The sequence below is a fragment of the Notamacropus eugenii genome, chromosome 2 (genome assembly GCF_028372415.1).
Source record: "Notamacropus eugenii isolate mMacEug1 chromosome 2, mMacEug1.pri_v2, whole genome shotgun sequence".
In the NCBI taxonomy this organism is placed as follows: Eukaryota; Metazoa; Chordata; class Mammalia; order Diprotodontia; family Macropodidae; genus Notamacropus; species Notamacropus eugenii.
Genome location: NC_092873.1, coordinates 20,358,988 through 20,383,118, shown reverse-complemented (window position 1 = coordinate 20,383,118; position 24,131 = coordinate 20,358,988). Strand labels below are relative to the sequence as shown.

Here is a 24,131-nt window from a genome sequence, read left to right as displayed (position 1 = left end):
CATTGGGGGATGGGTGGACAAATATTAACAAATCCGAGTGCCTTCAGAAGTGAGAAAGGTGAAGAATTCCAAGGGGCTGTAGCATGGACTAATGAAATCTGCTAAGTGGAGCCAGAATGATGGAAACAAGGAAAATACAGACACCCACTTGTCATCCATCCATTCATCCCTCTGTCCACCCACAGTTATCAATGCAGTGAGCCATCCCTGCTCTTGATAGAGGTGTGGACCAGAGCTGTAGAAGGAGGGTGAGTGTGACTGGGGTTTGGCTTAGTTTGCTGTTGGGCCACATGTCTACATGACCTATGCCCCCAAGCCTGTGCCAGCCTGGAGAAAGGCTGGTTCAATGAGAAAAGCATGGACTCCATGTGGTGGGATTTCAAAAATTTGGTTTTGTCACATCACAGCTGTGTGGTCTTGGACTAGTCCTTCTGCTTTCAGGAATGATTTATATCCATAAAACAGTTTGAAAGGGACTTTTGTGGGCAGCTAATGCAGCCCCTCCCTACAGTGAGCCCCCTTAAGGTGGGTTGGTGAATAGAGCCCTTTGCTGGACCTACATTCAAACCCTCCCAGCTCTCCAACCCTCAGTCATTTCACCGCTCTGCCTCAGTTTCCTCATCTTTAAAACGCTTTGGCAGCCTTAAGGTGCTACGTTACTGTAGCCACTGGCATTTTTACTGTCATCATTCTTATTCTCTCTGTCAGGTGGTCACCCAGACTTGGGGAGGGAGAGCCCAGGACAGCTCAGGGCAGCAGGTCTTAGTTTGGAGCCACGGACTAGTTAGTTTGTTGTTTTCCACAGCCATGTAATGGCTCTGAGAAGTGGCCTCCTGTGCCCTGCAAGCCTCTTCCCCACATTAAATATGCTCAATTCCTTCAACTGATCCCCTGAGGCACAGCCTAGGTGCCTTCCTTTGGGCTGCTCCAGCTTTCCATCATCTCATTCTTGGAAGCTCCTTCCCTCTTAATGGAGTCCAAGATCTCCTTGGCTTTCTGGACCACCACATCAGACTGCTGATATGTATTTTTTCCAAATAGCTGCCCACCTCCCCACTCCCATCTCAAATTTATGAAGTTGATTTTGGGAGATGACACTGTTCTGTAGTGAGCATAAGCTGGATTCAAAGTGGTGAGATCTTTCTCAGTCCTGACTCCCCCAGGCTTCAGTGCCACCAATGCAGCCAGAGGTTTGCACAGGGCTGCTACACATCCCTGGGAGGGAGCTCGACAACAGTATCTGGCACTGGGGAGTGGCATCAAGACGAAAGAGGTTTCTTAGGCCACAGCCCAGCCAAAGAGCTCATCTTCCATTACAAGCCTTATGTTCTCTCCCTGCCAGGTCAGCCAAGAGGCTCAAATCCTGCCAGAGCCAGGAGCAAGGCCAAGGCCGAGTCTGCACTGCGTTGGCCACAAAAGGGGCTTTGTCCTCCCACCTCCCACCCCCCACCCTGAGCCATCAGGAAGGATCCTTTGCCTCCTGGGTGCAGGCTGAGAAAGCGCCTCCTCATCCCCTCCCAGAGAAGGAGGCAGAGGCAGGACCCAGAGCCACCCCCGTTTCCTGTCCTAACTGGCCTCCAGACTCCCATGGCCGATGCCCCGCCCCTTGGGGTATCCCATAACTCCCCTCATAACTTCAAGGCACATTATACAAGAATTCCTCAGCCTATTTTTTTACAAATCAAGAAACTGAGGCTTGGAGGGGTGAAGGGACTTGTTCAGGGTCTCACAGCTTATAAAGCTAATAATGTCAGGGTTCAAAAGTAGGTTTCAGAATGACAAGCTCAGTGCTTCTCCTCCTCCCCTGCGCCATAGCACTTAGTGAGCTAACAGGCTTAGCTTCTCTAGAATTCAGGCGCAGCTTAGTTTTAATAGAAGCCAGCAAACAGCCAAACATCCTCCCCATCCCCTGCTGGCAAGGCTTACATTCCAGCTCCACTCCCAGGGGTGAGCCTGGGACAAAATCACTCCTGTCTTCTCATCTGGAAATTGCCAATAATGCCCTTAAACATCGAGCCCTTAGCCAACATTGAAAGTTCTGGGTCGGTGAAGGTCATTGTTTCCTGGCCGGAGCGTGCAGGTGCAGGGGTCAGGGTGTAAGGAGATTAAGGTACACTCAGCTGATACCTATCTAGTGACAACCTTGGTGCCTTATGGAGAAGCAAACAGATCAGGGGAATGTGACTGCCAGTGGGGAAGTCTGAGAATAGGTGGGGAAGGGTCTGACTCTTTTATCTCTAGCACTTAGCACACAGTAGGTGCTTAGTTAATGTTGAGGATGACAGTTTGCACACCAACCCTATGGGAAGGGGTGCAAAGATCACTCAGGTTGCCTCGTCACTGGTCACACAGCTAGAGAGTGACAAGCGGGCTTCAACACCCAAACACCCGGAGATACGTGTGCAGGCAGATATGGTCCCCTCCTGGCCCACACCCCCAACCAACCAAGCAAAAGAAGCTGAGCCGGGGCCCTTTCAATTCTCCTGTATTGCTCTTTGGTAGCACTCTGGGGGTTACAGGTGTGCATCACGTGCAGCTCTACAGGGCGCTCTCCTCCACCTTGAAGGTAAACGGACTCAGCTTGTAGCCGGTGCCAGCATAAAACTTGTTCTGGAACTCCACCCTGTGGGCCAAGCCGGGCCATGAGAGGGGTAGGCAGTTGGGGGAGGCCGCAATACCCAGGTCCACGATCAGCAGCCCCTTCTCCCCCAACTCACCAGTGCAGACGCAGGGCATGCAGGAAAGCAGACAGCCCCTCCATCACCAGCAGGATGGCCACGGTGAGGACCGCAAAGGCAGCAAAGACGGGCACCAGCACCAAGCTGCCCACCCTCATGTCCCGGCCCATGCCCAGACCAATGCGCATCACCATGGCCCACAACACCTCTGAGAGCTCTGCAGGGGGCACAGAGGTGTATGTATGCTCATTCTGATTCTGCAGAAGAGAAAACTGAGGCCCAGAGCACCCCCAATCCCCCCAACCATTTACCCTGTGGTGTCTTTAGTCATCCATCTATCCATCCATCCATCCATCCCCATTCTAACTCACTCCATGTCTTTTATTCTCTGAACTTTGGTTTCCCCACTTGTAAAATGAGGGAGGTTGGCCCAGGGGTTCTAAAGGTCTCCCATAAAACCCCCTCTGACCAGCCCAGCTCCAAGGATCCACCCCAGCCAAGGACTGCGAGTCTGTACTGAGCAAGAAGGTCCATCTCAGCTCCTAGCTTTGACTGACCTGGAAAATGCACAGGCCTTATCTCCCCCAAAACTAACATGGAGAGCCTGGAAACTCCCCAAGGCTAAGGAAGGGGTGGGTCTGCCTGCACAGGGAGCCAGCCGGCTGGGGGCTGGGGGCCAGGACTCCTGGACCTCGGGGACAGCTGCTGGATCCTCAGACACTGGGGAAAAGGATGCCTGAGCCCCTCAGGCAGGGTGACCCAGTCCCTGTAGCAGTGGTGGTACTCACGGGCATGGGCCAGGCTCAGGGCCCAGAGACGAAGGTAGGAGGCAGTGTTGGAGATGCAGCCCAGACAGTACTCGATGGTATGAATGGCCTGGTGCATGAAGACTTCTGAGAATTCAAACTACAAGGGGTGGGAACGAGGAGGAGGGCGTGAGGCTCACGGAGCAGGAAGAAGGGACGGAAAAACGCAGGTGCTCCCATCTCAGCATCCCATCCAGGTATGCCAAGCCTGGGAGCACCCCCACTTTACAGATGGGGAAACTGAGGCTCAGAAAAGGAAGTGACTTGCCAGTGGTCACACAACTATGAAATGTCTGAGGTGGGCGTCCAACCCACAACTTCCTGGTCCCATGCCCAGCTGTCCGTGAATTCCAGAAATCAGGCTGGGTGGAAGAGGAGGGGGGCTGTGCCCAGCAAGTATGTATGATGTGCCCCTTCTTACATAGGAGGATGTGGAGGTTCAGAGCAGGGGGTTCCCACAGATGAGGATCCCAAGGGTGAGGGGAGTAGGAGGGGCAGGGACTCACTTTGGGCTCCTCCTCTGCATGACTGGCTTTCTCCTCATCTTCCTCGGCCCCATGTCCGTTCAGCGAGGGTTCTGCCTCGGTCACCCCCAGAAGGTGGGTCTTCTCCGAGGAGCCCTAGTCTCAGACAGATGGGTCAGGCTGTGTCAGGTGGGCAGGAAGGCAGGGTCCCCCATGCCCATGCCCTTTGTCCATCTCTCCCCCACTACAGTGCCCACTCCCAGTTCCATACCTGCAGTTGGTGGCCCAGCCGTCTCCTCCGATGGTGCTGGGAGTACAGATATAGGGGTGTCCCCAGAAGAAGGACGGGCACAGAGGCCAGAGCCAGGATCACCAGAAACATCTGCACGGGCTCCTGTGGACAACAGAGTGACACGACTACAAGGCAGAGACCAGAGTCAGGGCCCCCAGCCGTACCCAACACACTTCCCACCCCTCCAGACACTGGCGATGTCACTTCAGCCATGGAGGCCTCCCTGATGAGAAGAATAGCCCCCCAGACTCCCTGCCTAACCCTCGGGATGTGTCTGCCAGGCCCTGGGAGGGAGCTGGCTGATCTCTCCAGCCCAGAGAATACAGCATTGTTATGTACAGGCGGCCTCAGCCCTTCCATCTCCTGAAGGAAGCAGGTTTTCCAATTCTTAATGATTGGCTTAAAGGAGGGGACTGTACTTTGCCACCTCATCCCAGAGGATGATGCCCCAGGGACACCCCCATGGGAGCAGCCTCCCTTCTCTAGCCCTGACCCTGATCCCCAGGGAAGGACAGGGGACTCACTACCTCCCAAGGCAGTGCATTCTTACTAATTATTAGGAAGTTTTTTTCTTATACCAACTAGGTGTATGGTGTAGCATACCACATGTATGTACACCTATTCATGTATATATGGACACGCTGGCTGTTTGATGGGTAGACCACTGGGGAGGGGTATAAGACAAAAGTGGGGGGAGCATGTATAGCCTGGAGAAGAGAAGATTCAGGAACCTGAGAACTACTGTAACCTTCCTGAAAGACTTGGGGAGGAGGCAGCAATCTGGGCACAATGTGGGGGAGAATAAAAAGATGCCTCTTGAAGCTGATGTCAGGGGGACCACCCTCAAAGAAAGGAGCTGCCCTGGGCAGGGGGGCAGAGGTTGGAGGGCCCCTTGTTGGGGATGCTTCTGCAGGCCACATTGGAGGTCCCTGCCAACCCTCAATGAACTATGATTCTCATTCCCATAAAATTGGTCTTAAAAAGCAAATGTCCCTGGGCTCCCAGGAAGCAGAGCTGGGGGGAACCTTAGAGACTGTCTAGCCCAAAGTTAAAGTGACTCGTGGCAGAAGGAAAAGTCCATCCTGGCTCTCCTGACTCCCCCCTTGGCTCCTCCCATGGCCTTCTGTTGCCCCTGTGGGAAGGGCTGTTCCACTCCTGGTTCTGCATCCCCAGCACTAGCCTGTGCCCGGCAGAGCAGGCCCTTGTTAATGTGAGGGGTTCCCTCTGAGCTCACCTGGTGGGTGTACAGGGGCTCGTTGGTGGGGCTCCGGGAGAAGAGGAACATGTTGATAAAGTGGATGAGGATGCTGGGTGCCCTGGGCGAGCTGGCGGCTGAGAAGCACAGCCACTTGTAGGCAATCATGAACACCAGGTAGCCAAAGAGGCCCAGGAGGAAAAGCATCTCCGGCAAAAACTCCAGCAAGAGCCGGTGGGGCTGCCGAAAGTGTCTGTGGGAGAAGGTGAGAGGCTGCTGGGGAGTCCTGGCCCCTCCATCCTATCTCTGCCCTGCCCCGAGGTTGCCCCCTCAGCCCCCAGGATGTCCCCTCAGCCCTCAGGTTGCCTCCCAGCCCCCAGGCTGCCCCCTCAGCCCTCAGGCTGTTCCCCTCAGCCCCCAGGCTGCCCCCTCAGTCCCCAGGCTGTCCCCCCAGCCCTTAGGCTACCCCCTCAGCCCCCAGGTTGCCCCCTCAGTCCCCGGGCTGTCACCCCAGCCCCCAGGTTGCCCCCTCAGTCCCTGGGCTGTCCCCCCAGCCCCCAGGTTGCCCCCCCAGTCCCCGGGCTGTCCCCCCAGTCCTCAGGCTGCCCCCTCAGCCCCCAGGTTGCCCCCTCAGTCCCCAGGCTGTCCCCCCAGCCCTCAGGCTGTCCCTCCAGCCCCCAGGTTGCCCCCTTAGTCCCCAGGCTGTCCCCCCAGCCCTCAGGCTGCCCCTGCCCCAGGCCTCACAGGTGGTTGAAAACACCCAGGATGACCCCAAAGGTCATGTGCAGGATGCCCAGGATCACTGACATCTTCATCTTGAAAGAATTGAGGAAGCTCAAGTGGTTGATGGCCAGACTCCAGATCTAACCATGAGGGGAGGGGATAGTCAGAGGCTTCAGGTCCTGAAGGAGGGAGGATGTGAGCTCCTGGGCCCCCTCCCTCACCTTGTTACTGTTTCTGCAGCATGTGACACTACAGCCCACCCCTCCCAACATGCTCAACTCTCTGCTTCCCTGCCACCTTCCTTCAACTAACACTGATTAAACCCCTGCTGCATTATGTGGTTATTCATGAAAGGGGGCCAAGTCTGAGGAGGGGGTGGCCTCAGAAGGGAATTCTCCACCTCAGAGCCTTTGCTCAAGCTGTTCCCACTGCCTTTCATGCCCTCCCTCCCTCCCTAGTTTCACCTCTTAGAGAATGCCCGTTTCCTTCATGACTAGTTATATAATGCTGTGTTTATAATTTTCTTCTAGGCTGTGACCTCCATGAGAGTGGGACTGTATTTCCCCTAGTGCCCAGCACGTGGTTTGGCATACAGTAGGGGTCTAATCAGTGCTGGTCCCCTTGAATCTTCTCTTCTCCAATAGATACTCCAACTGCCTTCAGGAGTTCCTCCAATGGCACAGATCCTCTGTCATCCTGACCCCCCCACCCTCACCAAGGTGACTCCAGTGACCTCAAGGCATCTCCCTCTTTGGGTCCATTCTACACAAGCTGCCACAGTCGGCTTCTGAAGGAAAAGGTCTGACCCCACCACTCATAAATGTCAATGGCTCCCCATTGCCCCTCAATCCGGACCTGGCTTCCTGTCCCAGCCTTTCCCTGAAGGCTCTTGACCCTGCCAAGGCGAGGGGCGGTTGTGAGCTACTCCCCAGCACAGGCTGGATGTGCCTTTGTCAGAGACATTGTCAAGGTCCAGCTTGGTCTGGACTCGTCTCAAGCCCCTTCTGTCAATGGGATTTCAGCACCCCACAGACCTGCCCCAGTCTTGCTCCCATGTACATACTCCCGAAACTATGGTTACCCAAGAAAATCCTCTTCCCATCCTCTGAAATCCAGCTTAACTGCCCCAGTAGCCATGGTCCTCCTAGTTGGGAGTGAGGGTCCCTCCTCAACTCCTATAGGGTTTTGTATTTTGCTTCCTTCCCCTCTCTGCCCTCAGTTTCTCCATCTTAAAAATGAGGTGATAAGGCTCCCAGCTCTGACACTCTTATGTTCTGTGTTCTGTGACACAATCTAACTCTGATATTCCATATTTTAAGCCTCTCCAGCCCAACAGTGCCATTCTAACCTCTAATGTCCCTGCTAGCTCTGAAATTCTCTGTTCTGAGATCCCTCCTGTCTCTGCCAGTCTATGTTTTAAAGGCCCGTCCAGCTCTGACAGCCTAGGACTCACCGGGTCGATACCAAAGGGGTAGGGTCCCCGGAAGACATCAGTGATGTTGGGATCCAAGCTGAGGACTGGGTGGTTGGCCAGAAATGCTGAGCTATAAGACAGAGGATTGTTAGGGGGCATCAGCAGGTAAGTGGGGAGGAGGGGCCTCTGTGGGGCAGGGTAGAACCTCACCTCCAGTTGGACTGGCTCGCCATGGTCTTGACACTCCAGCCCGAGGGGAAGATGGTGGTAGCTCGACTGAAACATTCGTTGTAAATGAAGCCAGTGTAGATAGAGAAGGCCCCCATGAGCAGAAGCAGGTAGCGGCCTTCAAAGAAAGTCCTCCAGATCTGGGAAGGTTGAGAATTGGGGGTCCAGTGTCCAGGGAGAACAGCCCCCAGCCTGGGGCCCATCCATTCTCCCCCGCTCCTCCCAGGCTCCCAGGATTTAGAGCAAGACAGCAGTGTCACAGATCTGGCCTGGGGAGGGATCTGAGACTGCAGAGGAAGCTGGGCCCAAGCTAGGAAGTGACAGGACTAAGCTGCCAATTCCCAGAGCCCTCAGCCCCCCTGCCCTCCCCCATGCCCCTCACCTCATTCTTCGAGGCCTTCATGCTGGGCCGATTCTCTCCAAGTACCATGGCCAGGGCAAAGAGGAACATGAGGAGCCCGTGACCCACATCCCCAAACATGACAGCAAAGAGGAAGGGGAAGGTGATGATTGTGTAAGGGGCTGTGGGAGGAGAAGGTCCATGAGACATGTGAGCCCAAGGTCCAAGCCCCTCCTCAGCTGGCCTGCTTCAATTCCAGCCTCTGACAGATGGGAGACTGAGGCACAGAGGTGGTAAGTACAGCCAGGAGGCAAAGTTTGGGTCCAAACTCTGCTCTGCTGCACCCAGCACACTCCCTAGGACATCCCCTCCCTTCTCAGCATGTATCTCAGCATGCCCTAACTGCACACAGCCAGTCCCAGCGGGGGTGGATATAGGTGCTCCCTGGGCTGTGCCAGACTGGTGCTCCCTTGGGCCCCACCCCTAGAGGCCTCCACTATGAGAATGAGGGGAACCCTGGGAAGGTGGAAAGGACCTTGGAGGCCACCTAGCACAACCCCTACACTTTATAGGGGGGAAGGTGAGGCCCAGGCAAAGCAAGCAGCTTGCTCAAGCTCACACAGCTGGTGAAGGTCATTGCTCCTTCAAGATAGAAACACTAGCTGCTAGCCGCTCCAGGAAGGGTGGAAGATCCAGGATGGAGACACAAGGAGGCTTAAGGATACTGAGAAAGTGCTTGACTGGTCCACACTGACAGTGCCTGGTCTACACTGCTCAGTTCTATGTGGCCCAACACTCATCTAGAGGACATTCTTTGGAACAGACACATCACTGTCCTGACTCGAACCCAGGCCAAGGTTCTGGGTCCAGCAGCGGCCCTCCAGGGATGTGGCTGTCCTGTCCATCACAGCCAGAAAGTTGGCCTGTCACCTACCCCTGGTTCTGATGCTTACAACTAGATCCAGTCCCCTTAGGAGGACTAAGCCCCACAAACACATGCCCCACTGTGGCAAGAACATGCCCTGTTCTTTGGCCCATATTTCTCCTCCCTTTGGTCCCAAGTCTGTGAATTTGGGGGATCAGTGTGAACCCCACTAATCTTTACCATTCAAACTTTGTAAAGTTTCCTTTTTCAAAAGACAGAGAGAGAGAGAGAGAGACAAGGACAAAGACAGAAAAGGAGAAAGAAAGAGAAGGAGAGATGGAGACAGAGAGAGAGAAGAGAGACAGAGAAAGACTTTGGGGTACTTTGGTCCATGCAGAGGCAGAGAGGCCTGTCTGAACAGTTGCTTGTGCAAAAACGATCTGGGAGTTGGTGGGTGGTGAGCTCCATGAACGTGAGCAGTGACCTAGCAGCTGTGTGAGCTAATTAGATCCTGGGACAAAAGTCTGGCTCCAACCCCACCTAGAGGCCAGTGGTCAGCCCCAGGCCCCACCAACGAGGAAGGGTGTTTTGCAGCTGGGGAGGCTCCTGAAGAGGACAGTCAGGAAGGGCCTGGAGAGGACATCACGAGAACCATCCTTAGGAACCAGGACATTTGGCTGGAGGAGAGCGGGCTTGGGGTGGCTGTGCTTGGCGGAGGAAGTTTAGCTTTGCTCTTCATGGCCCTGAGGGCAGAACTGGGCTGCCAGTAACATGGTGGTACCTTGGAGTGAGTCACCGGCTTCCTTTTTATTTTTGTTTATGACCTGTTTCTGTTCATTTTTGAGTGAGGGAAGGGCATTGTGGGAGAAATGGAGCTGTGTATGATGGATGATACAGGTAAGCAGGTTTTGGTGGCTCAGGGCAGGGAAGCCCTTCCTAACAATGCATCCAGCATGGACTGGCCTGGGCTGGGCTGATTTGTCCCAGGGGGGGTTTCCTCATCCATAGCTGGAGGACCCCCTGTCACAGAGGCTAGAAAAAAGATTCCTCAGTGGGGGAAAATGGATCCTTCCCAGGCCCAAGGTCCTAGGACCCTATCAGGTCCTACCTAGGCAAACCCAAATTCAAACCCGTTGAGAGAGAGCAAGCCAAGGTGAAGGATGCAGAATTGGGTCACAGAGTCCAGCTCCCTTATTTTACAGATAAGGAAACTGAGGCTGAGTGAGAAAAGTAATTGCCTGCCCAGAATCACACAGATAATACATGTTGAGCCCAGCTGTTCCTGACCATGACCATAGCTACTGCTATGCTATCTCGCCTTGGGGCAAGCTGGGCTGTGTCGGGATATCACCACCCAGGACTGAAAGGAAAATGTGGCCTCCCTCAAACTGTCCCTCTGGCCCCATCTGTCAACTGGCCTGACCTCGACAGATTTCTGACGCAGGAATGCTCACCTGGGTTCACCTCCTGATAGCGTCCCACACCATAGGCGTCCACAATGCCTTGGAAGCTGGCGGTAAATCGGTTGGTGCGGACGAGTGTTGGGGGCGAGTCTCTGGAGGGGATTCGATGGACTACAGTTCCCACACCTGCTCCACTTCGGAGCTAGCAGGAGAGGAAAGAGAACAGGGCAACAGATAATTTGATGAGATGTGGGCATTGTGCTGATTCCTGTCCTCAAGGACCTTACATTCTGTTGGGGGATATAACCGATACACAAGATACAAAGCACACACAAAGAAAAAAATGCAAACTGGCACCACGGCGCTGAGCCTGGAGTTAAAAAGAAGTGAGTTCAAGTCCAGCCTCAGACACTAGCTATGCGATCCTGGGCAAGTCACTTCACCCCGCCTGCCTCAGTTTCTTCATCTGTAAATAGGAAATGGCAAACCACTCTAGCATCTTTGCCAAGAAAACCCCAAATGGGATCACCGGGAAGGACAAGACTGAAGACTGAACAACATTAAATAATTTTTGCCAAAAGGAAGATTTTGATCTTTAAAAACCATGCTCTGAAGGCAGAGGAGCTGTTAATTACCCTGAAGAAGAGGTAAATGGAAATGGAGACTAAGAGGCTAGAGATTCTAGAAAGAATGATCTGTGACCCAGTCGTTAATGGAGACTGTGTTGAACCGTGACACAAGTAGGGTCATCAAGGGGGAGGAGAGAAGCAGGAGTGCAGATGGAAGAGCCCATGTATAGGGCATAAAAAAGCCTTAGGCTTCACCTGTTACTGCGCACTCCCGGGCATCACCCCCCAGAGAGGAGCAAGGGGAGGTCAGCTGCCCTTAGTGCCAAGGTACAACTAGAGGGGTGGCATGAGAACCTGGCAGCTCCAATAGCTCACTGGAGCAGAGGGGCTGTTTGGGGGGTTGGCAGAGTGCATGGAGGACCACTGGGAGCTCCCCAAGGGATTATCCTTCCTTCCCTTTGAAGTGGATAAAAAGGGCATTTCTGCCCATCCGGCTTCAGAAAGGTGCATTTCCAGTTCCCCAGTGGAGGGCAAGGAAGGGGATGAAATTTTCATGACACAGATTTGGGGGATTAGATTGAAGTACTCCACTCACAAGCCTCTGATCCCTTATGGCCAAATACAGTTCCCACTGCACTGTGCAAAAGCATGGAAATGCAACTTTGTCTGTGAGGAACAGTGAGGGAGTGAAGGGCCATGGAACTAAGAGGAGGGCGATATCCCCCTGGTCTGGGCATGCCGAGGAGGGCCACCCAGGAAGTGAGGCAGAAGCTGGTTCCTAAAGAATGATCAGAATTATTCAGGGCAAAGACGAAAGGAAAGAGGGTATGGGCTGTATGTGTGTGGATAATGTAAAGGCAGGAAAGGTGGGGGATAGTGGGGATGTCAGTCTGGGGGGGCACAGGAACATGAGAAAATCATGTCAGGTACAGTAGTACCAAGGAGTAAAGGGCCTTGAACATCAGGTAAAAGTGTTTGGACTTTCCATTGTTGGAAAGTGAGGTACCATGGAGAGAACACCGTGTCTGGTGAAGAAGGCCTCAGACCTTTTTTAGCTTGTGCACTATGGACAAATTACTGAAATTCTCTGAGCCTCAATTTCCTTATTTGCGAAATGGGGAGAATAATACCTACAGTGCCTGCTCCGCAGGTTTGAATGAGATAACATCTATAAAGTTCTTTTCAAACCTTAAATCACAATATAATCGTCATTATTAGCATTAGAGTTATAATACTAATTATGAAATTAGGGTAATAAGCAGTATTATTGCTATTGGCAATGAGGAGCTAAGGACAAACTCTTAAGCAGGGGAGTGCCATCTGGAGAAGATAATATTTGTAGACTGTTAACAGCCATGTAGTTCTAGTGCTAGAAGTACTGTGGTGGAGGGGAGGTTTTGACCCTCAGTGGCCTTGTGGTCTCTGACAACTTACTTCCCCCTTCTCTGAGCCTTGGTTTCCTCCTCTGTAAAATGGGATAATAATCCCAGCACTCCTGCCCATAATGTTGAGAGAGTTAGGGCTTTGTTGACATTAATGTGCTCAGGAAAGAACTGCTCCTTTCTTTTTCGAAGAGCTCCATGCAGGCACCTTCATTTAATCTTCAAAGCATGAACTGCTGTAGGCAGAGTGGGCAAAGGGCTCTGCTGCCCATGGGAAGTGTGAAGAAAGCAAGGCCCGCCAGCATTGTGTGACCTTATGGGCCGTGGACATTGGTGGGAAAATGGGGCTTTGGGTGAGCGCCCTGGAGCCTGCCCTGCCCAGACCGGGGACTCACCGAGCTCTCATTCAGGGTCTGCTGCAAGGTTAGGAGGTCTCGTGTCGGGCACCAGACCTCGGCAACGAGGCACTTGTCGGTGACGCTGAGGCTGCACTGGTTGAGCATTAGGTAGACGGCCTTCATCTTGCGGATTTGCACTTGCCACAAGGGCAATACACCTTGGACTCGATGGAGCACCTGCCCCAGGAACTGTTCCGTCTCCTGGAGCACCTGTGGAAGGGGGCCGAGCAAGGGATGGTCAGACACCTATGAGTCTGGGGCAGCTTCCCCGGCCTTCTGGACTTCCCAAAGTCTCCAAGCCACTGCCTTCTCTGGGCTTCAACGTCTTCTGTGCAAGGATCCTAGACTCTGGCCCTTCTTACAGCCCCACATCCCCTTCCTGTTAACTCTCCCAGGAGGCTGTAAGCACCTTGAGATAGGAACTGTTCCATTTCAGTCTTGATCTCCAGGGCCTGGCATACAGCAGGTGCTTAATAGATGATGGTTGGCTAACTCATAGAGGAGGGACTGGGAGGGACTGGAACAATGGTAGGGGCAGGGGGCCCTTGGCAATGTCTCCCACTGGAATAAGCCGCCCCCTCCCCGGCAGGGTCAAGGATGCTGGAGAGCCAAGCCCTGCCCAGACACGGGTTGGCCTCGTCTGGCTCACCCTTCTCTTGGGACTCACCACACCAAGGTCCTGTTTCTGCTGCTGCAGGTGCTGCAAGCTGGCCAGACGCTCCTCCTCACGCTCCGGATATGGGAACACGTTGCAGTGAAAACTGAAGGGACAGAGTGGTGGGAGTGGGTGACGTGGAGGGGACTGGGGCAGGAGGAGAGAGAAGGGCTGGGGAGGGCCTCACTCACCAGTCTGTGATCTTGCGGATTTTCTGTCCAATCTGCTCTCCCCAGTAAGAGATGAGGAAGATCACCCAAGGCACACTTTCCCCCTGCAGGAGAGAGCAGCACCAGGAGTGACCTTCAGAGCCAGCCCTTCCTCCTGCCCCAGCCCACTCAGGGGCTCAGACAGTACTGCCCTTCGTTCAGTGTCCTTAGGACACAAAGCAGAGGCCAGGCAGTACTCCCAGCCCCTGCCCCAGCCCCAGAGGAGGCTGAGTCTGTACTGGATCAACCACACTTCCTTAGGGTAAGAGCAGGGGCTATTTCTGTGTTTTTGCCTTTCTTTGTGTAACAGCAGAGAGAAATGCATAATAAATGCTAATGGACTGCCTGATTCTTAAATCCACGCATTTGTGAACCAGTTGCCTGGGTCAAATAGTCCATTGAGGCCGGGGTCACGGGTCACTCAGTGACTAGGTTAGTCAAGAACCCAAGGCCAGAGTCAGGGCTGGTCTGGATTGAAGGGTCAATAAGGGCCTCATTAGCACCATATTGTGACCACTGAACCCTGGAGCCTCAGACAACCCCCCAAGCAGAAGGGTTGGGTCCTCATGTGACTGACTGGTCTAGGAAGGCACCCAAACAAGGGCAAACGAGTCCTCCCAATTTGGTATGGTTTCCCTGGGGCCCGTGCCAGGGCAGTAGAAAGGGTAGGGTGACCCCTTACCGTCAGGGGGTCCTCAAGTGGCTCCTCCATGTCAATGAAGCTGGAGATAAGGTAGCCACGGCATGCCCGCCACAACAGACGCTCCAGGGCACCAGCTCGCCAGGGCTGAATGGCTCCTGCCACAAAACTAACAGATGACCCCATGAGGGTGGGAGAGGGCCAGGGTCCCCTGCAAGACAGCCTCATCCTGTGCCCCTGCTCACCCCTGGGGACAGCCAAGCAGAGGCACAGAGTCATGCCCACCCTGAAACCTGCCGCACTTTGACACCTTGTCCCAGAGTGGGGACCCTCACAGCAGGTGCAAGCTCCTCAGAAGCTCCTGCCTTGTTACACGGAACACCAAAGAGGCAGCCGATGGGCAGAAGCAAGACAGGGAGCAAGAGCGCTGAACTAGATCTTCAGCCTGGTTCTGCACCAACATGCCAAGGCCCGTGGGCATCAGCGCTTCGTTTTTCAGCTTCCTTTGCTATGGAGGCATTTTGGACTAGAGGATCTTTAGGGCCCTCCCAACTTGCCATTCCCTGTTTTAGACTTCCCCAGCTCTGCCATTCCCTGTTCTAAGTGACCTCCCAGCACTGACATTCTCTGTTTTAGATCCTCCTAGCTCTAGCACTCCTTGTTCTAGAGCCCTCCTGGCACTGTCATACCCTGTTCTAGATCCCTCCCCCTCACCCAGCATTCCCTGTTCTAGATCTCTCCCAGCCCTGACATTCCCTGTTCTAAGGGCTGTCCCAGCTCCCATATCCCAGGTTCCCTTCAGGTCCACACCTGCCCTCTCAAGTACCTAATCCTGAGATCTGCTCGTGGCCCAGCCTGGGGGTCGAGTAAAGGAGTCTCTTCCAAAGGCCAGTTGGGTGGGGCATCTGGAAGCTATGGGACCCCAAGGAAACCAGATTCAGGGGGCCCACCCCCAGATATGGGGAGCCCCCACCCCACTCAGCCCTGGGAGCCCCACTCTAATGGTTTGAGTCTACCCCCCCACCCATGCTTCCCACCAGGAACCCTAGAAGGCAGGGGGGCACTAACATGCTGGCCACTGGTGTATGGTCCCTGCCGCAGGACGGCAATGTGCTGCTGCAGCAGATGCATCCGCGTGCGCATGGCCTGGTGGTTGCCCCGGACTTCCCGAAGCTCCTGTGCCACCTGCTGGGTCCCCTCTTGGATGCGCAGCAGATCCTTAGGGGGTGGGGCCTCCGGGTTCCCCTGGGGCTCTGGGAGGGTCAGGCCACCTCTTCTCACCTCCTCCTGCAGGAAGGCTGGGGAGAGAGTGGCACTGGCCAGCTCATGCTAGTGCTGAAACTCAGTGCCCTTTGGGCTGAGAACCCCAGGCCACTCCCTGGGCCTCCTCAGCTGAGCTCCTAGATGCTCTGAGGTCAACAAATCTATTCCACAAGCATCTATGTGCCAGCTCCCAGTCTCAGCTCTGGAGATATAGGCCTGGAGAAAAACCTTCCAGAGGTTTGATTCCTCAGAGCAGAGGAGCCTCTTTGGCCCAATCCCTGTGCTGCCTCAACATCCACCAGCATGGCCTTCCCACCATCCCTCGCTTCCTCCCTGCTGCCCATACTCTTGCTCTCACTGCCCCTTCCTCTGTTTCCCACCCAACAAGCCTGGCTCACATTAGCAAAGCTGATTAATCACCAAGAAGCTCCATAATCCCCCTTTAAGGCATGAGCGAAGCATATCACTAAACTGGTTCTGGACAAGGCAATCCTGAGCCAGACCTCAGATAAGCCTTTCCCAGTGCTACGGATGATGCGCTATGTGAGACCCAATAGATTGATGCCACAAACACATGCACAGGTAGCCCAAACACTTCCCCCCTTCTCTTCAGCCCAGCCCTGACTGTCCCATCAAAAAGGGAACCACAATGACCCCAGGAGGGCTTTGGCGCCTTCTTAGGCTTGAACAGCAGCTTCCGGAGAAAGCCCGGATAGTCTGTGCCGCCTTTCTCCTTTCTTCTCCCTTCACCTCTAGACCTGCCTGGCTCAGCCCAGCCTTGGCTCCCATTCTCACACTTACAGAAGGTCTTCTCTAGGTCCTCACAGCGCCGAACCTCCCCAACATAGCGCCGCTGAAAGGTGCTCACCGAGGCATTTAGCTGCAGCCAGAAACACCAGCTGGTCAGGTATCACAAGAGCCCCCTGCAGGTCCAGTGACTGCCAGCCAGCCCCTTAAAGCCCTTGACAGGATCAGATCTATTGGAGGCTCTATTGGGCCCTTCACAAACTGAAGTGTCATTAGGCATTGGAGGCAGAATTTGAACCCCATCCTCTGACTTACACAGCCCTGTAATGACTCTCCTTAAGCTTGGGGTCAGTGATGCTGGGCAGTACTGGCGCAGCCGGTCCCTTTCATCCCATCCCCCATTCCTAACCCCCAAAGGCCTCAATCAAAATTCGGCAGCAAAGGAGCAAAGAGGGGATGTTCTAGAAGGCAGGGGACCTAATTTCTAGACCCAGTTCTGACCGTAAGTGGCTGTATGACTTAGCAGAAGTCATTTTCCCCTCTGTGGGTCTTTGTCCTTTCTCCTGTAAAATGGGCATCACATAATTTACACAGAAGTGCGTGCGTGTGCTAGTTATCACTAGAGCTGCACTTAAAAAAAAAGGTGAGGTGTGCCAGCCACCTCCCAACAGAGAAGGTGCCATTTCAGCATGAATAAGGCACATTTTTGGATGTGGCCAATATGGGGATTTGTTTGGCTTGACTATGTTTATTTGTTACAAAAATAAGATGGGAAATTAAATTAAAGTGGATGTCACATCACAGAAACAGAATTTTGGAGGTGGAAGGGACTTTGGAGGGATCCATCCCCAAGGGTTTGCTGAGGAGGAAACTGGGGCTCAGAGACAGGGAGGGACTTGACCAAGGCCACACAGTTGATGAGAAGTGGGGATTCCTGAGTGAGTCCTGAGTTCTGTTCATTGGTCCCCATGAGACATTGGGGAAGTCGTTTCTCTCATAGCCCAGATGCCAGAGGGTAAGTATGCCCACCAGTGACTCCTCTGGCACCCCAGGAACTTTGTGAGACCCTCTCCCACCTAAGGCAGCAGCCCCACTCACATCTCGGAACTCCACTAGGCCTCGCTCTCCTAGGTCGCTCACACAGGTGTAGGCAGCGGCTGTGGGCAAGAACAGCTGGGCCAGGGCCACCTCCTCGCTCCTGAACATGGAGCCCATGGTTCTGTGGGCACAGAGAAGTTAGGCGTTAGTGGGACCTTAGCACCCAAAGGTGCTGCTTCCCAGCATCCCATTGGAGCCTGAAGGATGACCGCTGCTTTTCTCCACATCATCTCCTCTGGCCAGGCTCAAGCCAAGTCTCCAGCCTCCACGGAGTCTCCTCTGAGTGCTTGATGCACAGTGAGCCTGGGGGATCCCAACTATAGAGCTGTAGAGGCCATCTGGGCCAAGACGGTTATGTTACAGAAACTGAGGCCCAGAAGTAACTGCCCAAAGTCAGAGGGGGATTTGAACCCAGGTCTAGAGACAGTAAGTACTCTTTCCTTGGCACCAGTCAGAGCTACAGGGACTCTAGGGCTCGTTCCCTACACTGATTCATGATATTCTCAGAATCTCTGTGTCAGGAAGGACCTCAACAGGAACGTTCCCTTCCCCCAGCCCACCAAGGGGTGTCCTCTGCGGGCCTCCCCCAGATAGCCCTTCTGAGGATACTCATCTACACAAACGAAGAGGTCAGGTCCAGCAGGGAGCTCACATGGAGCTCCGGGAGCATCCAGGGCCCTCACTATAGTAATCACGCTTCCTCCTCTGGACAGATACTGCCAGGCTTATCAGAGTCCTCTCGGTACTCTGTGTGGAGCCCAGATGGGGCCTGACCAAGGCAGGGACATGGGAGGCCAACTCGAGACCATATGTGAACATGGCCTCCAGCGTAAACCACTGACTCAGGGCCTTCACCCAAACTACCTTGTGGCCCTGTTTGGCAGAGACGAAGGAGGGGCTGGTTAAAGGCTGGGTCTTTCACTTCTTTGCCAGTTGATGCAACATTTGGAAACAAATCACCTTTTCCTTGCTTGTTGCCTTATCGGCTGGGCCTTTCTCCCAAACAGGACAAGTCAGAAGGTGGTGGACACAGAGCGGTCTGTGGGGGAGCTGGTGACTCAAGCCATGGGCCCAGGTCAGGGCTGCAGGAGGAGCAGACGTGGTCCCCAGCCTCAGACAATTCAGTAAATTTTTATGAAGACCCTACTACGTGTGGGGTCTTGTGCTGGGCTCAAGGGATTCATGGGCAAGACCCAAAGAGTCCCTTTCTCAAGGAGCTCACATTTCACTGACAGGAACCAAGAAACCCAGACAGAAGTAACTAACTAACCAGATAAGTGATCATGTCCAGCAGGTCTGTGCCCAGCACGCACTGCACACTGAGGGCCTTACAAATACTGTCTCATTTTATACACACATGTATAGAAACCACATAATCTCTCACTCTAGAGAGACAATCCATATAAAAAGGAGCATTGGGGAAGGGGGTCCCACTAGCGGGGTTGGGATGGGAAGGACCTCAGGTGGGGAACTGGGGGCTCTGAAAAAGGCTGCACAGGGTGGTGGGTTGACAGCAAGTACCTCCAGAATATTCCTTCTTCCTAGAGGGACCCTGAAGAAAGACTGCCCTGCAGCCCCTTCCTGTGCAGCCACTGCCCCCTACACTGGGCACTGCTCTGCAGCTCTGTCCTGGGCAGCCCCCTTCAGCCCCTCAGAATCAGTCTTCATCGAGTCACTTCCCACACTCACTCCTTGCCGTTCCTTTCTCTGCCACATCTCCTGTCTCCCTCTCTGCTCACAGGAATCCTCCTCCAGCTCAGGCTCTCTCAGCCCACCTCTCCTGGCCTATGCTGTCCAGCAGCCTCCTCCTTGGCCTCCCTGCCTCCAGTCTCTCCCTCCTCCCTAATCCATCTGCCAAGAGGAAATTCTACAGCGCTCATCTGACCAAGTTACCCTTCCCCAAACTGAAAAAATCTTCCTGGGCTACCTAAATCCTTAGTGGGTGCTGATGGCCCACCATCATTCAGCTCCTACCCACATGCCTTCCCCTGAGAGCACTCTGTGTCGCAGACACATACTGTTCTTGTCTTATAGGACCTTTCTTCTCCCACTACAAGCCTTTGCCCAAGCTGTGCCCCTTGCCTTAGAAGATGTTCCAGGCTGGCCTTGGCTCTTGGAATCTCTGAGCATTCTCCTGAGCACAGCCCAGGTGCCCCTGTGACCTGGTGTCTATTTGGTGTGTACTTTGTATCTATCTGTTGTTCCACATAATAAATCTGTAAAGTCTTGAGGTCTGTCTCTAATCCAGAATTTAGAACCATGCCTGCCAAGAGGAAGAGCTGCCCTGTGGGCTTGAACGGATGTTCTAAGGACTGAGAGGCTTCCCTTCTGACATTCCACCTTCTAAGTTCTCCCCCAGCCCCAACATCCCCGTTCTAAGGTCTCTCCCAGCCCCGATGATCCTGTTCTAAGGTCTCCCCCAGCTCTGATGTCCTTCATTCTAAAGTAACTGAGTGACCCCCATGGGCCTTGCTGTGGATGATGATGGAGGAGGGGAGGACTGGCAGAATTGGAGGGAGATCAGACAACGTAGATTGGGGGGACTGGGGGGCTATTTAGAAGGGAGAGATAGCACAAGAGAGAGGCTCCCTTCCCTTTCTCCCCCTCCTGCCTCACCAACTCCACCTGTTCCAGACTTTGGTTTCCTTTGAAGAACAAACAGCCAACACTCAAAGGTTTGCTTTCCCAGCCCCCTTCCATGCCTGAGCCTGCCCAGGGCCGCAGGGAGTAGTCTCCAGAAGAAACACTGCCATTTCCCCATGGGTTTAGGTGTAAGGGCTGAGCCAGGGAAGCTTGAATGTCAGCTGGCTGCCGAGCTCTGCTCCCGTCCTCCCCAAATCACAGTAAACTTGCTGGGCCTTCCAAGGGGACAACCATCCAATCTGATGGACTCCTGTGGACTCAAGTAACCTCAAGCCTCCCCAGCAAGGCAGATGAGAGAGAATTAGGACATCTTGGAGCTGCTATCTAACCTGAAGAGCTGACTCTCAGAAGTGAAGGGTGCCACAGAAGGTGAGTGGGGAGAACTGGGGTTGCCCTAAAGGCTCCACTGACCCCACGGGCCTAGACTCATTCATCCATTCACCCATGCACTCATTCCTCCATGCATTCATTTACAGATATTTCCTGGCCCTCATATTCTGCCCTCAGGGATCTTATACTTCAGCAGTCTGTTGCAGGCAGAAGGCTGGCTCTGCAAAGTCACTCTAGCCCCAGGCAAACAGAGGCGGGGGCTGTCCACATCACTTGGGTTAGTCACTTCCCCTGGGGGGAGAGGTCACCTACTGTCCCCATCTCTGGACAGGGAAATGGATGGCCACCCAAAGGAGGATGAGAGAAACAGCACCACTCTGGCCACAAAAGGAAGAAAAAGGACTGGAAGTGGAAAACCCCCCAGAAACGTGGACGCATGAGTCAAGGTCACGGTGACCAGTTCATATAGGGCCTGGAAAAGGGGAAGTAGAGGAATGAAGAAGTCCGTCTGTCTCCCCAAAGCATAGCTCTCATGGAGTTTCCAGCTCAGCCGCTCCCTAAGCCCGGAAGGGCCCTGAGGGGAAGCCACAACCCCCACCCAGAGAGGCAGCCCAGGGCCCGCCTTTCTGCTCCTGGCCCTATTCACTGGGGCTCCCAGTCCTCACTTTCACTTTCGGTTCTTTAAAGACTTCTTGCATAAAATAAGCTGTGCTTGGAACTAGGGCCTGGGGGACACAGAGATGCCCCAAATCTTACAGTCTAGCAAAGTTCCCAGTCTGAACAATTTGAGTTTTGGCAGCCTAGGCTGTCCAGAAGGCGGCTCTGACCTTCTGTGTTCTAAGTTCTAAGGACCCTCCCCCAGTTCTGACATTCTATTTGCTAAGAGCCCTTGTGAGCTCTGATTTCCTATTAGTTCCCCTTCCAATGGTCAACCCCCCCCCCCAAAACCAGGCAGCGCTCACTGTTCCCAGAATTCCCCAGGATCATTTCTCATCTTCAAGTTGGGTCCTGGGAAGCCGCCTGCCTTCTGGCCTGCTCACTGGCTTCCCTGAAGCCCCCATCCCCTTTTTTTTGTGTCCCCTCAACTCTCTGGAGACCCATAGAAGGAAGTCTGTAGTCTGAAGCCAAGCCAGAGAGCTCCCTGAGGGCAAGTCCTCCAGTCAGGTCAGAAATACATTTTTTCTGCTAGTTTTTGCTCATTCATTGCGTACATTTTCCTGTGTGTCCCTCCCCCATTTTTGCCTCCCGAAAGCTTCCCTCTACAACAAAGAATCAAGGGAAAACCCAGCTCAGCCACATTCCCTCCACGTCCCCCAAGGAGGCCCCCCCCATCCAAGCTCAAGAATGACCATTACACCTCCTGCAGTTGCCTTATCTTTCTTTGCACAAGGGCAAGAACGCACAGTGCGTTCCAGACGATGTCCCACGTGTCCCACTGTAGTGGACCGAAGCTCAGGGAAGGGACTAGCCCAAGGGGACTATGGTAGGGGATGGAGAGAGGTCCCAGGCCCCCTGCCATCCAGCCCAGTGCTGCTGTTTCTGTTCTGTCCTGAGGCAGGGGATGGGGGGGACAGTTGGAAAGTAACAATAAGGACACTTGCCTTGGCTGGGAAGGCTGGCTGGGAAAAGGTCTTGGGGCAGTGGCTGACTTCCAGCAGCAGCAGGTCAGCCTGTGACTCACCCTGCTTGTGTCTGCCTGAGTCCTAGGAGGTGAGACAAGAATGATTCTGAGGTGGCTCCAGGATCTTCCTCTGGGCTCAGGAGACCCTAGTGGGTAGTTCTCAGGGTGGGGGGTGGGGGATCTGGAAAGGTGGCCAGGAGGAAGAACTTAAAACTTAATGGGGAAGGGAGGTGCAGGACTGGGAGCCAGGAGCCCTGGGTTCTAGGCCTGAGGCACCACTGAGAGCTGTTTAGTTGGGAAAGTCCCATTTCCTCCCTTGACCTGGAGAAGTACAAACGTCTGCAAATTGGGGGATAGGCCCTTGGAGCTGTCCGATCTCTCATCGCTTGGCACCTTGGAGGCCCTATGGTCCTCTAACATCCCTGGTCCGGGCTCCAGTCCCCCCCCCCCCCCACCCCAGCTCCCTGAACACCAGCTCCACGTACTCCCGAGCTCCAGAGCCTCCAAAGCCGGGTCTTTACATTTTCGAAGGGGGAAACTGAGGCCCCTAGAGACGGAAGGACCGCCAGGGGCACGCAGCGAGGCGCTGAGCCTGGAATCGGACCCAGGTCTCGGGATTCTCTCCCTCACCCCAGGGCCGCAGGGTGGGACTGGGGAGGGCGCGAGGGGTAGGTTGGGGGGCTGCGGCCGGGGTAGGTGGGATGCTCACTCTACTTTCGCCCGGGCCCACTTACCCAGCACGCTGCGCCCCGCACCGGCTCCGTGCCCAGCGCTGGCTCCTCCGCTCCTGCAGAGATCCGCGGCCGCCAGAGGGAGGATCCAACTTCAGGCTGGCTACGCGGACAGCCTGCGGGTGGGGCGGGTCCGCGGAGGGGAGGAGAATGGGGCCAGACCGCCCCGACAACCCGGCTTCCTCGGCCCCTCCTCCCAGCCCTGTCCAAAGCCTTTGGGTCCGGCCCCGCGGCCCTGAGTGCCGCAGCTACTGGCCCCAGGACTTTTTCCGTGGCCTGCCTGCGGTCCTGAGAGTGGTCAGAACTGAGAGGGTCCTTTCGGATCAGAGTCCAGAAGGGGAAACTGAGGTCCGGGGCTGAAGGGTGGGGATCCTGGGGGACACAGCCCCAGAACCTGAGGGAGCTCAGAAGGCATCTCTCACCCAACCTCATTCAAACAACCAAGGAGTACTGATTAGGCACGTACTGTGTGCCTGGGGAAACAAGGGCTGAGCAAGTCCGGGAGCTGCCCTTGTAATGCCACACAAACACAGTGCTGTAGATAGCGCACCTCCCTGGAGACAACAAGACCTGAGTTTAACTCCTGTCTCAGACACTATTAGCCGTGTGACCTTGAGCAAGTCATTTCCCTTGAGAAGGAAATGGCAAACTACTGCAGCATCTGTCAAGAAAACCGTAAAGGGGGTTACTGAGCATCAGAAACAGCTGAAGAATGTGTACATCATATAAACTTATGGACAGCGTTCATATGAGGTGTGTGTGTACAAAAGAAGGTAAACAGAGGGGAGGAAGGCTTCAGGCAGAAGGTGGTACCTGGCTGCTGCCTTAAAGGGATGGAGACAGGGAAGAACCCTAGGACTCCCGGGGATGGGGGGGAGGGATGTGGTTTCCTCAGTAGAGGGGACTCAGAAGAAGACATTCCCACTTAAGCCATAACATCAACCTGGGCAGGTAGTGAACTGCCTGGGCCATTGTAAAGGCCAAACTAGACCAGGAGGAAAACATATCACAATGACTGGTTTCCTTTGTAATCATATGAATTTTATTGTATCACTTCAGAAGGTTATTCTGAGAAGCGGTCCACAGGCTGGACCAGAATGCCAGACGATCCAAGTCATAAACAAAGGCTTAGAAAGTTTGCCTGCTGGCCGTGGAAACCACTGGGGTTTCCTGAGCAGCAGTGGCATGGTCAGACCTTGGCTTCAGGAAAATCTCTTTGGCCAATGTGAGGAGGCTGGACTGGAGTGTGGGGAGGTTGGAAGCAGGGCCTGGTGAAGGTGGGTGGCTGTGAGGGAACAAGCCTGGGAGGCTATTTGGATCTGTGGAGGATAAGTGTGAGGCTGTGAGCCTGGGAGGGGAACGCTCACCAAACCAGAGGATCTCTGAAGAGGTGCAGGCATAAAAAGTGACTAGAAGGTGAGAGACCTCAGATCTCTG

General features: G+C 54.3%; 1 protein-coding gene and 1 long non-coding RNA gene across 4 annotated transcripts; one reads left to right on the top strand and one right to left on the bottom strand.

The window, feature by feature from the left end:
* Positions 1 to 2,469: 2,469 nt before the first annotated feature.
* On the bottom strand, positions 2,470 to 22,805 carry TCIRG1 (T cell immune regulator 1, ATPase H+ transporting V0 subunit a3). 3 transcript variants are annotated; one of them, XM_072639345.1, is made up of 21 exons: positions 22,698 to 22,805; positions 21,944 to 22,045; positions 17,370 to 17,490; positions 16,326 to 16,404; positions 15,330 to 15,559; positions 15,088 to 15,173; positions 14,304 to 14,430; positions 13,604 to 13,686; positions 13,425 to 13,518; positions 12,755 to 12,967; positions 10,460 to 10,610; positions 8,183 to 8,322; positions 7,783 to 7,940; positions 7,612 to 7,702; positions 6,180 to 6,298; positions 5,475 to 5,688; positions 4,220 to 4,342; positions 3,991 to 4,104; positions 3,467 to 3,584; positions 2,718 to 2,895; positions 2,470 to 2,623 (listed from the first exon to the last, which is right to left on the bottom strand). In XM_072639345.1, exons 3-21 carry the CDS (start codon positions 17,484 to 17,486, stop codon positions 2,539 to 2,541), a joined length of 2,520 nt encoding a protein of 839 aa, XP_072495446.1. In that variant the 5' UTR covers positions 17,487 to 17,490; positions 21,944 to 22,045; positions 22,698 to 22,805; the 3' UTR covers positions 2,470 to 2,538. The 3 variants fall into 3 exon arrangements, with proteins under 3 accessions (XP_072495446.1, XP_072495445.1, XP_072495447.1); XM_072639344.1 differs by lacking the exon at positions 21,944 to 22,045 and having other exon boundaries at positions 22,698 to 22,782; XM_072639346.1 differs by lacking the exons at positions 15,088 to 15,173; positions 16,326 to 16,404; positions 17,370 to 17,490; positions 21,944 to 22,045; positions 22,698 to 22,805 and having other exon boundaries at positions 15,330 to 15,518.
* Positions 20,301 to 21,057, top strand: LOC140524668 (uncharacterized). Its single transcript, XR_011973793.1, has 2 exons — positions 20,301 to 20,381; positions 20,674 to 21,057. It is a non-coding gene; the product is annotated as an uncharacterized lncRNA (long non-coding RNA).
* Positions 22,806 to 24,131: the final 1,326 nt, after the last annotated feature.